General features: G+C 52.6%; 1 protein-coding gene across 8 annotated transcripts in view; it reads right to left on the reverse strand.

Moving 5' to 3' along the window:
- The window catches only part of LOC148643819 (histone-lysine N-methyltransferase EHMT1-like), a 47,320-nt gene that overhangs the window by 31,076 nt on the left and 1,035 nt on the right, over nucleotides 1–15,209 (reverse strand). The window contains exon 1 of one of the 8 annotated variants that reach the window (XM_088614965.1): nucleotides 12,660–12,800. The exons of 2 other annotated variants lie outside the window; for them this stretch is intronic. Coding sequence is in view for 3 of the 6 variants with exons in the window: in XM_088614957.1 (XP_088471083.1) it covers nucleotides 350–508 (159 nt within the window). In the remaining 3 variants the exon portion in view is untranslated. Of the gene's footprint in view, nucleotides 1–349; nucleotides 524–4,570; nucleotides 5,017–5,097; nucleotides 5,137–12,659; nucleotides 12,801–15,209 lie in introns of those variants that run through there. 5 more of the 8 variants (XM_088614958.1, XM_088614964.1, XM_088614957.1 and 2 more) reach the window with 5 other exon arrangements.

Raw genomic sequence — 15,209 nt, forward strand, 5'->3', positions numbered from 1 at the left:
TAGCTCAATCTAACACCCAAGGGACCGCCGTTGGTCTGTTCCCAGGCCGGACACCATGTTGGCACGAGGCTCCACGGCTGACCGTCACACCTTTCGTAAATACAAGCGACAAAGACTCCCTTTCAAAAAGCGACCCATTCAAAAACTGGAAAAAAAACGAATTAAAAAATGGTTCTGAAGCGGCGGACCAAAACAAAACAAAAAATGACAGCAAAAAAAACAAAAATCGAACTAAAATGCTGTTCACAGCATGGAGAGAAACGCATCAGGATGTCTACCAGCACCAAAAACAAAAGACAGATCTAGTCTTGCCACATGAACTGGGTTTCTCTGCCAGACTGCGTCGTACCTGCTTTCTAATGATGGCTTCCATGGAAGAGAGAGAGAGAGAGTCGACAGCAGATTGTTCCTCTTCCCTTCCTCCTCCCTGCAAGCACGCTCGCCCAGCTCCGGTCATGTGACCGAGCTGCTCCCTCTGTTGGTGCGTTCGCAGGCTGGCAGGGAGCATGCTCACAGAGGGAGCAGCCCAGTGCCCACAGAACAGCTCCTCGCCAGGAAGACATTTCGGGGGAGGGGCAGCGAGGCTCCAAGTGGCCTACGGGGACCGGGGGCCGGAAGTGGCCCGGTTCTGTTCTGCTGGAATCAGGCCGGAGCCAGAAGGTGAACATCTGATTCTTAGTTCCTCGCCGAGACCTGGCTCTTCCGCGTTCCGCCCCTAGATCTACTCCAGCCCAGGCCCCTGCCAAACCCAACAAGTGAGCAAAGACTAAATTCCAGCAGTGCCAGAGCTCCACGCCGTGGCACAGCCACATTCACACACAGGCCTGGCAGGGCCACAGAGCCCGCAGGTTCACTCGGGTATGGGTCAAAGCCAAAAAACACTTCATTCCCAACCCCGTCACAGAAGGTGCTGGGCAAGAGGTCAGCTGCATTTTCACCGGCCAGTCTACCAGGAGGCTGCCTTTGTGACACAGCGTTGAGATATATCCCCCCTGCTGACCATACTTCGGGCTGAGGTCTGACCTTGGAACTCCAGCAAGGTCAGACTTACATTTCAGGCTTGTTTATAAGGCAAGGGTGCCTCCATTTATGTGAAGCTGTGACTGGGGAAGGGAACAGCTACACAACCTGCTTACGGGACCGAACGCTCCCCGTGGGCCAGACACACCGACGGCACGACGTTAAAGGACCATTTTTCAGTCTCTGGCCTCTACGATTTCAAAGCCTGGGGGCTGTGCTCTGTCACTATTAGCAACAGTCTTTCATGGTTCTCAAGGCCAAAATGGGAGGACAAAAGGCTATCTGGTTGCTGGGCCTCTCACTGTCTGTCCACCTGCAGCAAGGGCTACACATGAGAGGAGCCACTCAAATGACCTGGCTCGGTTTGCTCTTAGCAGCTAACTGATCTGATGAAATTGTCCAGAGGTTTCACAAAAGAAGGCTAGGCTTCATTCATATTAAGACAGTCTTCAACAGCGAGGCAGGACCGCTTGATCCAAACTCCTACCACTCTTTGTGCGTGGTGGCGGCGACATGCATTCCAGAAGCTCAAAGGTTCAGAACTGGAACAGTTTATTAATCCTTTGCGTTTCATGCCAACACTCTTCATCTGTGGTGGGGGGTCACAGAAGACATGCAGAAAGCACACTCCCTGTGCATCCACTTTGGCTCGAATGCCAAGTCTGACAATCCCTTTGGGAAATTATTGGCCTCTCTCAGTCTCCCTTCATTGGCACAGTTTAATAGCTAGAGAAAGAAACAGCAGAGACAGGGTCTTGGAGAGCAGCCTGGCTCAGGCCAGACACCTCAACCTGAAAAGCAGACAGCTGTTCCGCTGAACGCCTCGACTGGTAAATATTCACATTCGTTTCTGCTTCTCGCTCGTGTGCTGAACTGCAGACAGGCTTATCCATTCGAGCACCTCAACTCTGTTGCTGCTTTGTCCCCCATTCCCCAGATATCTTACTCTCCACCCAAGATCAAGACCCACACTAAAGTGCACCCCTAAAGGGGAGGGCGAACAGTTAAACACGGTATCCTGCAGGTATTAGCCCTGAACTAATCACTTCCCATAAGCCCTCTCTTTCGCTCGCTCACCACTTCCGAGACCAAGGCCGTTGTCCTTCCGGGGCGACACCATCACACCCCAATCGGAAGCACCTGCCGCATGCGAATCGTGAACGTGAATCTCACCGATTCCTCAGTCCACGCCTGGGTATAACTCCTGGGCATTATAATTCTGTCTCGGCATACAAGCATCTACAGAACGGCAAATCCACATCAAAGTAACCGTTGGCAGTATCATGCCGATCCTTTATCGCCGCAAAACAATCAGTGTCCCGAAACAAACTTTTCAGAGAGAGAAATCTTAACAGCTAGCTTATAACAAAATCTATATTTGTTTGCTTTCCGTCTACAGCTCTAACTGGAAAAGAGAAACCATTAAAGCCCCAATATTGAGTAGGCAACTGTCAGGAGTCATGAAGGAAGGCTGAGGGACCTGGCCTCCTCCTTCAGCAGAACTGCCAGTCTTCCGAGCTCTTATTTCCTGAAGCCTCCAGGATAAAGCAGCATAAGAAAGCCCCCCCACAAAGAGAGCCAGGTACCCAACACCCTCATGGCCCAGGCTGCCCTACTGCTGCAGCTGATGAGCCGAGAGAAAGTTCGGGAGCACGCAGGCAGAGACGAGGCGCCGATCGCAGACGTTATTCCCACCCCCAGCTGCGTCTCCGCGGCGCGTCCCGTCCCGGCTCAGCTTTCCGAGGTCAGAAAGGTCACAGCCCAAGGGCCAGCGAGGGTGTCGGAACACGTGTGGAGTGCCGAGGAGGACGGACAGACCCTCTCTGATCGGCAGTAAGCTGCTTCTTTGCAGAGAGGAGAGGTGAAAGCTGCCACAGAAATCAGAACCTTTACAGCATGGGGGAGTAATTAAGCGCCGACCTGCGTTCTGGATGGATGACTGACTGACTGGTTGACCTTCAGTCTGGTGTTACAGCAAGACCCTCAGCTCACTTCCCCCTCTGCAGGGCAGGAACCCTGCACACGGGAGGTCGAGTTTGCGAAGGTTAGGCTAGAGGAAAACGGCAACACAAAAGACTTCAGTCACACGTCCAACCTCACGCTCGTTTGTTTGCTAGAGATGAGGCACAGCCCCCAGTACAAGCGTCTACAGCTCGTTCACACACGAGAAGCACCGGTTCACTCAAGAACGCGCAAGAATCTCAAGCTCTTGAAAGGTGGAGTGCGCTACAGTGCTCCCAGGATCCGGAGCATGCTCAGTGCAGGCTGTCTTTCAGCCATTTCGTAGCGCCAGTAATTGACAGGCACAGGAATACATTAAAGAGCTGCGAGCCGTCGGCAGGCAAACGTCTCAGCCAAACGCCCAAGCAACACACTGCTGTGCTTCACCTCTCAACCAATACTCATCCCAGCACACACATCCAGAAACCTCCCCTCTCCGAGTCTTAATAACCGAGCGTTTAACAGGGAAAAAATTATTTTAAAAATCCATTTTCCATCTGGGTAGGAACCAAGCTGAATTTCCACCCCGCGCAGATCTCAAAAAAGACTTTCCTCAGAGTTGTTTCCACGCCCTCAGGAAAATACAGCTGTTCGTAATTCAGCTCGCCCCTCCAACAGAGATCCTGCTTGGAAACAAGACCTTTGATGCCAAAGCACAGAAAGAGGAAGAAAGGACGTTTCAGGAGCTAATCTCCAAGATCTAACAGTTGCAGCCGTGAAGGCAGATCTCAAGGCCCAGCTGCGAAGAAAATGCAGATGTGCAAACCCAACATTCAGTCCAGCCTAAAAACCAGCAAAACACACAAGAAACTCCTGGGAACCCAAACTGGTATCCTCAAACCAGATTGAAGGAATTCCACATGTAGTATTCATTTCCTTAAATTTGCAATGCATCTTAAAACAAAGCTTACAGCTCCTAAGGATGACAATAGCCGCTTAACAGATCAATTTTTTTTTCGAAATACTGACACCTCAAGAGTTTAACACAGCCAGATGAAATACTGCAGCACTCAGAGAACTTCCCACTACAGCCAGCCAGCCAGCCAGCCACAGGGTGTTTCTGTAATCGAAAGATGCAAACAACCAGGCTGTGTGGAACCCAGTCAGTCTCCGCGGTGCAAGAATAATGACTGTGGTCCTTTTCGAGCTCACACTCTGGTGCTCAGGAATCTGCAGGAGAGCCCGAGCACTCAAGTGAATTCTGACACGTCTCCTCCAGCGCCGTCACTGAAGACCACACAGGCCTGAGCGTTTTCCAGCTACACAGCTCTACCTGTGCATTCAGCCAGGAGCATTAAGCCTGGCTCACATTAAAAAAAAATTCCACACCCTTTCCTGACTGCAAACGCTGTGATCTAACCACCATCGCCATTTCTCTTCTGTAGAGCTGAGAAATATACCATACAGGCTTTGAAACAGAGCGTGACCCAGCCTGCGGTTAAAATCATTCCGCAAGCGCTGAAAGGAACATCGAGCCAGGCGTCTTTCGGAAGATGAAGCAAATGAAGACTTTAGTGGAAGGCAATAAGAGAATTTAAAAAGTCCTTACTGAAACAAAAGGCAAATCCAAGATCAAAAGAAGACTAACAGAAATGTAGGCAGTTGTCTCCTCTTAACGCCAGGAAATACTCAGACTCAGGCTGGAAAAGCAAGTTCAGGTCTTCCCAGTCCCTTGGCATTGACTAGACTCCTGCTGACACAGACACTAGCCTGAGCCGGGGACCCTCCTTGCTCAGACGGGCCTGCTGTCTCACCATTCCAACCAGCAGGTCCAGCTTCTCAAGCACTTAACAAAAAACGAGTTACATCTGGATTCTCTCTCTTCACATGGTGGGGGCTGGGGTGGGGGGGAAAAACAGGAGGTTTAATCTTAAAACACTGTAGATTCAAGAACCAAAATCACAAATGAAGTCAAGAGCAGGCTCTGGGAAAAATTAAAAAATCAAAACAAGACCTGTAGAGCCAATCACCGCACAGAAAGCAAGCCAGAAAAAAAAAAATTAAAAACACACGAGTCCTTCCAAAAAATCCTTCCTCTGCTCTTTAAGACAAACCCATCCAGCAACATGGCAGTACCTGCTGCAGGCTGTGGATCTCCATGGATGGAGAGGGGGGGAAACCGAGAGAGAGAGACGGTGTGGATCTCCACTCTTCCTCCCAGCTTCCTACACATGCACAGGCCCCGCTCAGGTCACATGACCCACCTCGCCTGTAGAATCTCTGACACAGCACTGGGCATGCTCAGTGGGAGCCCTGCTGTTGCTCGGTAGAGAAGGGGGAAAAACAGAGCAGCCATTTCATGGCACGGACTCTTGCAAGAGCAGCAGGACAGGGCCTCAAAAACCGAGCTGTCCGGCAGCGCCAGCGCGCACACAAGCACTACTAAGCGACGCCGGTCAAGTGTGCTTGAGGAAGGGATCCTTGTGCTTTAAATGCAATCCTTTTCCTGTGCATTCCTGACAACAGCAGCCGGCCTGACCAGAGGACTGCTCCTACAGGACACGTGCTCTGCTTTGCGTGTCAGCACGACCACAGCCTGACCGGTCTGCGCTCCCAACCCCCCGCCCTTTATAGGTTCCAAGCACTCGTTTTTGCCATTCAGACGAGAAGCATGAGTGCCCTGCAGGGCAGAAACGAGAGGGTTTTCTCTTTCTCCTCCTGCAGGGAGGAATGGCAAGGCTTTTAATGGAGGGGGGGGGGGGGAGAGAAAGAGAATAAAGAACACTCGATTTCGGAATCCACGCGGCTCGGGAGCTCGTGAAGGTCAGGGCCGGGCAGGAGTCAAAGCGCTGGGCACGCCCGGGGTGGGGGTGATCTTTTGAGCAATCCCCCCGCCGCCCTCCTGCTCAATCCAGCCGTGGCAGAAACAGCAGCTCGAGGCCTCGAAGACACTGCTCTGCAGCGGTTTCAAAATGTCAGACTGTTTTCCTGCGCTTGAAGATTTATATAGGTGATATTTTGCCAGGCAGAGGCTCGAGAGTAAGTAGCCTTACAGTGTAGCTAAATCACTAGAGCAGTGTAGTAAAACACCCCAAAGACTACAGCCATGGCCAGGACACACTGGAAATCTGCCAGGAACATTTTTCTGCTCGGTTAGCCCATCTAAGTTATCCTTAATGGAACAGCCACTTCCCAGATTTTTATGAGTCTCAAAAAGAGTCCCCTTTCAGCTGTGTCCCAGCATTTCAAAACTGACGGCACAAGGAAGAGGTGCAGACTCCCGTCTGCTTGTTAATTTATTTTGCCGGAGGATCTCTTCCGATCCTTAACTCAAAAATATTATCTGCTGCACAACTGAGGGAGTGGAACACAAAGCATGCGTTTCACTAGTGGTGTGGGGAAGCACGATGTATCGAGAGATGGATTTCAAACCTGTCTGGACTGGTGAAATAGGAAGGAAAGAAAAGACTAGGATGAACCACAACCAACCCTTCACCTCAGCCTTCCCAAGAAGCCCAACTGTCCTGGAGGTCACCGTGTTTTCATCAAACTGCTATGTAACTGGATGACTCCAGGACTGACACTTCTGGAGTATCCTTCAGAAGATCAGCCTCCCAGCACCTCCAGACGATCTGGTCTGGTAAACACAGACGGCACCTTTCCACACACAAAATCAAAGAAAAGACCCTCACACGCAGCCAGCCCACATGCCAGTCATTTACGGCAGCATCCAGATACATCATCAGACCCCAGAGGCTAACTGAGCAAATATCGTACAGACTGGCTTCTTAGCAGAACCTATATGTGGAAACAACACACAGGGATCCCTATACCAGCAATCAGTAATTGTCACACAACACTACAAATATACATACACATGTACGGTATGATATAGAGAGCAACAGAGAGGAGGAGGAGGAGGAGGGGTGCAAACTGCTTACTCTAAGGCAGCAGCTCCTGGTTGCTCTAGCCTGCTACGCAGGGAGACAGATGTGTGATCATATATCCCCTATATATAGCACTCATCATCCCCAGGGATCTGAAAGCTCTTCACGTACAGGAGGGAATCATTGAAATTCTCCACTGAAGTGAGGCAGTCATTCTGCAGCTCAGAGGTGAGGAAGGAGGCAATGGTTCACCGGTTGAACTGGGGGCGAGAGGTGGTGGTGGTGGTAGTGGGGGGAGGAGGGATCTTCTTCAGTGAAGCCAGATTGCTCAGGCACAGGGAGGAATTTAACCAGGATGCCAGGTGTCAACGCCCCCTTTACCCTGAGCAACGGCGCACTGGAGTCCTTAACGACCAATTAGTCAGGAAACTCGATTTCATCTCGTGTCCTCCGCAGGGCAGGACCGCCCACAGCTCGGCGCCCTCCATCGCCGGAGAGAATCAACACACACTGGCCCACCAACGGCACCGAGAGTCGGGTTCCAGGTCTCCCCCCCCCCCCGGTGCTGACCGGGCCCGGCCCCACTGAGCTGCCGAGACCCAATGAAATCGGCCCAAAGCTTTAACACGGCTGGTCAAAGGCATTTCCTGCCCCATGGTCAGTCTGACACGGGTCTCTATTCCTGTCCTGGTGGGGGGGGATCTCCATTGACTCCTGTGCTATTTTTATGTGCTGTCCCACACAGACTCCGCACGGGGTGAAAACAGACCTGAAACGGCTATTTCTGGCCCTTTCAGATGGGAAAGAGGACGCTGCCATTCGGTTTGTACAGAAAGGGACTTGCCACACCAGCCCCTTCTGACCAGTCCTCGCCAGCTGCTTCTCAGCAACTGCCGTCCTTGCAGGGGTTTCGTTTGGGTTTTTCCCAGATTTTGTCGTCACAAACACAGTCATAACCTGTGCGCGATCGCGCAGCTTCCACGACTCATTCCCACAGGGAATATTCCGAACTGTCCGGCAACCACACCGAAGAGACTTTGGCCCCGACGCACAGGAGTGAAGACTCGACAGGCCCGCTGGGCTCCCCTGGCGAGTCAGCGCTCTCGTGCTCTTGCAACACAAAGAAGAAAGAAGGGAAACGTTCGGGAGCAGGAAGATGGAAGAAGACCATTAATCTCGTTCCAAAGGCTAATGAAGATAAATGCCATTATGAACACAAGGTTTCAATAATCCCCACCGGCTCACTCTGTTCCTCAGCCCTTCCTCCAGCTAAGACAGGCTGGGGTATTTATTACAGCTGAAGCAGGAATAACTGCCTGTGCTGAGGAATGCAGTATTTTGGTGGGGAAAAAAACAGCAGGCCCTGCATAAGGAACTTCCACGAACTCAAAAACAGCCCAGCACAGGGCTCCTGGCTTCATAGAATTCAGGGACTGCCGAAAGATCAGCTACTTGGAAGGATGAAATCAAACTGCACCAGTAGCTGGCCAATACTGGGAGTCTCCAGCAGCTGGTAAAATCTGACCCAGGGCCACAGACGTGTCATCTGGCCTAAAAGCTCTTCCTGTTGCCTTACACTAGCATTCCTATGATCTGTATTCTTTCCCTGCAGAGCTCTAAAGGAGCTCCTCAGGATGACTACTGCCTCACAGGATTTTTCCTGAAACGCCTGAACCAGCTTGTCAGCAGCCTTGACACACTGGTAAGAGATCCCAGGAAACGGACGGATTCCAGCTCTGCCAGTCCACGGACAGCTTCCAAGCTCTTCCTCCCTTCTCGGCTACACAACCCAGCAGAACAATCAATCTTTTTTGTTTTACTAGGGGTCGTCTAACAGTCCTCGCACTGACCACTAGGAGAGTGACCACTTGTTCCCCTCTCAGCGAGCATGGCAGGTGACATTACGATGCCCAGCGTACAAGTCCTTCTCTCATTCTGTCTCACTCCCCTCCTGCTCATCTTTCCAAGGGGCCACGAAGCCAGGCCAGCGAGAAACCGGACCTGCCCTCCAGCCGAAACTTGGGATCGTCCCGTTCCAGAACTCCACAATCCCAGCACAAAAGAGGCAGACGATGCCCCCAGGCCGGCATGACCTTGCTCCCAGATAACCAAAACCTCTCAGCTTAGGTTTCCAAAGGCACCAAAGGAGTTGCGTCACATTTTCCTGTGAGGCACATTCATTCACAGAGCCAGTTTCGTGAACCAATCTGTGTTTTCGGGAGGGTAACTACTGGTACTGTAATTCAGTAAAAACTGAATTATTCACTGGTACCTTCCTTACAGGCAGGGATATTTAATCAACAGCAAAAGCCCAGAGTGAAGTCCCACCTTGTGCCCTAATCTTCCAGGATGCACCTTAGACAGACACTCAGAAAGTTCCCTCTGTTTCAGTCATCATCTTTTAAGGGCAAGTGAAATCGGCACTATGAAGAAGAAGGAAAAACTAACGTCACTTTGAGGGCTCACCGTTACGTTCCTACAGCTTGGGGCTGCTGGTTTATGAGGGGTCCATGCCTAATATGGACACTATTAGAAAAACACTTACAGTAGGACACATTAATTAGTTACAAAAGTGAACTGGTAGCTAACTAGCTGCTATACACAGCGTTATACAACACTTGTGTGTCACAACCAATTTGTGGCTTTCAAGTGACCCCTTAAATAAAATGTTATTGAAAACTTGAGCACTTAAAACTCTGAAGCACACTTGTTAAAATCAACAGCTTAACTTTCAACACTGAGATGAATTCCAAAAAAATGTGGGCATGTAGCAGCCAAATAGAATTCTTGAATAACTACACTACACATTACTACACCGGTCATGCGCCTCTGAACGTTCCCCAAAAAAAGAAAGGAGAATGCTGTCCAAAGGCAAGCGGGAACTGAAAGCAAACCATGGGGCCGATTCTAAGGAGATATGGGAGTTTGCAGCTGGGAAAAAGAGCCCCAGGGTGCTGCCATAAACAAGTGCACAGGTCCCATACTGCCACACAGCAGGAAACGGGCGGATTGGCAGTTCTCTCACTCATAGGTTCCTGACTTAACCAATCAGACACCCACCAGACCTTCACGTCACTATACAGCTTCCTGCAGTGCAGTATGGGAGGCAGGGCAATGGGGACTTTTGGACCTTATGGTGTTTGTCAACTGTGGGAGAGGAACCACACAGCCAGAAACACAGGACAGGCCTGGGACTTGTCGCCTCAGCAACTCCTACCCTCGACCTCAGTTAGAAACTGCACAGGCAGTGACCGGTACTTTAATAAAGAAGAAGGACACGTCCATATTTTATGAAGGGGGCAGTCAAAACAAGGAAAACTAATCACCTGTAAAGGCCAAAGGAACAGCCTTGTGTTTTGTTTTGTTTTGTTTTTTTAGTTCCCCTGCAAATGCATTCACACAACCTGGTGCTCTAAGGTGCAAGATGTCTCTCGCCCCACCAACGACACCGAGATGTGTCTTTCAAGCGGTCGGGCACATGGGCCCTGCACTCTCCCCTCCTCCTCCCTTCCCAGCGGGGGCCGCAGCCCAGATGGGCTCAGCATGTCAGCCGTCAGAGCTGCGTGTCGAGCACCCTCAACAGACAAGACATTTCCTTTTGTTTTTTTTTTTAGGACAAACCCTGATGAAGTGAAAACCACCTCCAAAGAAGAAATCTACGAGCATCCTCGAGCAAAAAAAAAAATAAACAGTTGTCCATCCGCAGGGCTGGCTCGACGGGGCCCACCCCCCTCACAGTCCGGGTCCATCCTGCCACCTCGCCGGCTCACGAAGAACGCCAAGCGCCTTCTGCTCGACGCTCGACACCGCGGCCGACCCCAGCAGATCAACTCCAAACAGACTCGCACGGGACAGGAAGTGGAGCCCGCCCACTGCCCACACCGTCAACACCCCCCGCCGGCGCGGATCCGAAAAGGCGCGGCGCGCGCTGCACCCCGAAACAAGGCGCGCCTGGGGCCCTCGAGCGCCGAAGCACAAGCATGTGAACTGCACAGAGAGGACGGCAGCACAGGAACGTGCCACATGAATAAGTCATGACAGCGCACGCTAAACAGGCACACGTGCAGCACACGTCAGTCAAGGAAATCCCCGTGTGCCTTTCCCCCACGGCCCTCCGCCCCCCTACCTTCCCCCGATCAGAGCCCTCTCCTCCGAGCCACTGGGCCGCACCGGAGCCACTCCTCCGGGCTCCAGAGGCCTAGTCCTCTGCTCTGCCCAGCAGGCCCGGCCTCTGGTAGGCGCAGCCCAGCCGGGACTGAGCATGCTCAGTGCACGCCAGGCTGAGAGACTGCAGGGAGAAGCCGCGCTCGTGGATCCTGTCGGCCGTGGCTCCTCCAGAGGAGAGGGAATCAGGGATTGAGAACATCTTGTGTGTGTGGGGGGGGGAGGGGGGGTTCCTGCAAAAGACTGATGGGACTGATGTTCAAATGCGCCGCACTGACACGTTCATTAATCCACTGCCTGCAATGGCAGGCATATTTCATTTTTACTTTAGAAGAGGCAGGCTCTCCGGAAGGCCTATTTTAAAAGCAAAACATCTTCCTGCCACTACCCCCCCCTCACCCACCCACCCACTACTCTTCGGCACAACCCCTCGCACGAGAAACGTTTCGCGGCACAAGGGGTTTGAGCAGACTCTGCCCCGGTTCAGAACGTGGGCCAACTGGGGGGGGGGGGGGGGGGTGATGAAGCATCCTTCTCAGTTCAGAAACTTGTTGCACAAATAACCCCCCCCCCCCCCAGCACTCAGCAGTTAACCTCATGGCCGTAACCGGACCTCATCTACAGGCTGTTGAGACGCAGTTGGGAATGAACCCCGTCCTGGTGCGAAAGGACTGCTTATCCTTGACAGAAGAGTCCTTGGAAACAGCTTTGAAACACAACACGCCTACAGTTGCCAGTCAACGCTCTGTAGGATCAGAGCCGGCACAAGGACCTCCTGCTGGGGGCTTTTTTATGAGGAAGCTCTTCACGCGCAGCGTATAAATCGTGTTTCAGGTTCTGCAAGGACAGAGGGGAAATAATTCTCTCGCAAACGAACTCCTTCCCGGCGAGCAAGCGGGCAACCAATCAACCGGACCGTTCCAGCACTTCCTGGGAAAGAGAAGCCACACATAAAAACCCAATCCCGGTCTTCCGGGACCCTTCCCCGAGGAGAGGGACCCGGAAGGAGGACGGACAAGCTGAGAGAAAGACCACCACCCCCCTCGGGGTGGCAGCCCCAACCCCACACCAGCTGCAGAAGACGGCCGAAGACCGACTAACCTCTAATTATTATTTCATGACCTGGCATGGCGCACAATGAGAACAAAGAGGGGACACCCACTATGGTATAGAAACAGGCCACTTACCTCTCCGGTCCCCGCATCTAAAGACCTATCACGCCCTCTTTACATGGAAAAACTTGTGACCCAGTTCAAAACTGTCAGGGTCATCTCATTCCGGCCCTAGTCTTTACTAGCCCCCTCTTCTGCAAGCATCCTCAAGTGTGAGGACCAACTGCAGCCCAGAGGACCCTCAGACTCCCAGAAAATCCAGTACCGTGAGCACCGTAAAGTCTCTAGTGCAGGGCTCCTGAGGGAGTTGAACAAGCAGGTCGCCCTAGGACTAAACAAAAGGAGCACCATGCTGCTTGGCTTTGTTAGCTGCCCAACACACGACAGCACCGCAACTACTTGTTTCTGATGAAACCTCGGCTCTAGCAGCTGAGATCTGGAGGCAGTGTGATCTCCTCACAGTGAGCAGTGCAACTTATTGGCGAGGTCTTGGAAAATGGAGGAGGGGAAGAAAAAAAAATCTGCACAAAATCACCTTAAAACTGGCCAGGAATTAAGAGAACGCGAGTCAACAGCAAAGACCCTCCAGTGGCCTAGTTCTCGCAGACGGAGCTCAGATGACCTGCCGGCCTCCCTTCGGCGCACGCAGCAGGCTCAGGGCTTCAAACGCAGGCCGCTTCCCTCCCCGCGTCCCTCCATTGTGGAGAGAAACGCGTTTCAGACTCTACCCCCAGAGAGCCACAGGAAATGACTGAAGCTCTACACACTGAAAGGAAACCGGAGTCTGGCGTGACTCTCTGGCTCCCTCTGTTGGCACGAGCCACACACTTCAGGCTGCCTTCTGAGCCATCTTGAGCGTGCAGCTGGGCCCTCAGCTGGAGCAGCTCGGTATGAATCAGGCAGACAATCATGGGAACAGTCTTCCATGACAGCAAACCTGCTTAAGGACACTTCGGTACACTATGGACGTCTGGGACTTTTCCGGGCACTAAAGGCAGAGAGGAGGTGGCTAAGGTTTGTGTATCAAAGCACAGTCCCCAAAGAGGGAGAGCTGGTGGCATCAGACCACAGCTCTCCGCGACCAGGTGCACTACTGGACCACGTCAATCACACTGTCCTCAAAGCACTCTGCAATTGATGCTTAAAGGAAAAAAGCTAAGAATTTCAAGGTTTCTAACCGGGATCGTGAAAAATAAAACTAAATTGCAGGACAATCCCAGGAAAACCAGGGACATCTGACCCAACCCTTGCATCGCCAAGAGCACATAAACTTTGACTCCAGAACTCAGCTGGTGGACGATTCCTCTTCTGGGCCGTAGTTAAGAAAAAAAGCACCCACCAAGGCTGAAACCCACCACGCCAACTCTTTTCATCTGTGTGTAACGTACCCGAAAATAAAACAATACTGCATCTTCTAGCATACCGCTCTGCCAGTGAAACAAACTGCCCCTCTTCATCCATCACTTCATCTCATGCAGGGTCGCAGGGAGAGCCGGAGCCTATCCCAGCATGCAAAATGCACAAGACAGGGCACACCCTGGACAGGCCACCAGGCCATCACAGGGCACACACACACTCACACACACCTGGGCTAATTCACCGGGAAGCTAATTCAACTAGATAAGATCAGATCACCTTATTGACCATACACAGTTTCTCGCATTAGGAATGTGTCTTTTCGCAGACCCCAGCTTGCTCTCCATGAGACACACAGACAGGGAGAGAAGCTGGGGGTCAGAGCGCAGGGTCAGCCATTTATACGGCGCCCCTGGAGCAGCTGGGGTGAAAGGCCTGGCTCAGGGGCCCAACGGAGTAGGATTCCTCTGCTAGGAAGTCTTTGGATTGTAGGAGGACACCGGAGCACCCGGAGGACACCACACAACCCTGGAGGGAACATGCGAACTCCAAACAGACAGCACCCAAGGAACTGAACCCAGGGCCCCTGCGGGGCTCAGAGTGGACACAGCGCCTCTCCGCAGACCAGCGCCAAGCCGTCCCCCCAAGACCGGTCCCCTGCCAGCTCACAGTCCACAGCTAAGCCCACCCCCCGTTTCCAGGCCCTTCAACCGCAGTGGACGGCGAAAGACCCAAAGACTCCCCTCCCAGCTGAGGAGGGCTGGCAGTCAGGGTGCATCCCCGGCTGCCCCCTTGGGTGAGCTGCTGGAGGGAGCAAACCGGCCCCCTTCCTCGGAGAAACGGATACCCCCCCCCCTCCTCGTCGCAGAGGCTGAGCAGGAGAGGAGGCCCTCAGGCCCCATCCAGCCCCTCAGGTGGAGAACTGAGGGCAGCCTCTCGTCCAGTCGTTTCTGGGAAGGGACCAGGGCATGGGCTCCAACCACACAGCTGGGCAGCTTGTGTGTGTGTGGGGGGGGCTGAAGGGCCTACACTACCGCAGAGGATGATGAGACCCCTCTGTACGAGAGGCGCTCTGGGATGAAGTAAACTCATAGGAAACAACACACAGAAGGGTTTTAGGCAGAGACACTAGAAGCACAAGGGGGTTCGTGCATCTTTCCACATCAGATCCACCACCCCCCCCAAAAAAAATAAAATCAATTTCCCAGCCTACGCCATCAGCCAGAGCGGATTTGCTGTTTTATTTTTTTTTAAAGAGCTTAAGCTACGTCAGCACACGAGTTCGGACCGCTGGTACCAAAAGGCTTTGAGGGTTTTTGTTTTAATATAAAAGGCGCTCACAAACCGGGTTACCCGGGCGCTCGAGTCGAGCTCGTACTTCATTTTTACCTCGTTTTAAGATGGTGAAAACCTCGTCTCTCGCGAACAAGCACCCAGCCCTGTATAGTCTACTGTCGTGTGGGGTTTCGAAAGGCGTTCAACTGAGACACTGCCGGATGAAACTGCTGTGTGTTTTGAAACACTGGGTCCCCCCCAGGCACACACACACCACCACAACCACAACAACAACAACGCTGCCGGCGAAACGGCACAGCACAAAACAAAGACTGCGGTCGTGTCTGCAATGCAAACGCCGCATTCGGGCCGCAGGGGAGCGGGCAAGCGCGACCGGGCTGCGCCGGGGATGCGTGGGGCCGCCAACCCTCTCCACCCCACCCCCCAGGAACCT

This window comes from Lepisosteus platostomus, chromosome 21 (genome assembly GCF_059453375.1).
Source record: "Lepisosteus platostomus isolate fLepPlt1 chromosome 21, fLepPlt1.hap1, whole genome shotgun sequence".
Lineage (NCBI taxonomy): Eukaryota > Metazoa > Chordata > Actinopteri > Semionotiformes > Lepisosteidae > Lepisosteus > Lepisosteus platostomus.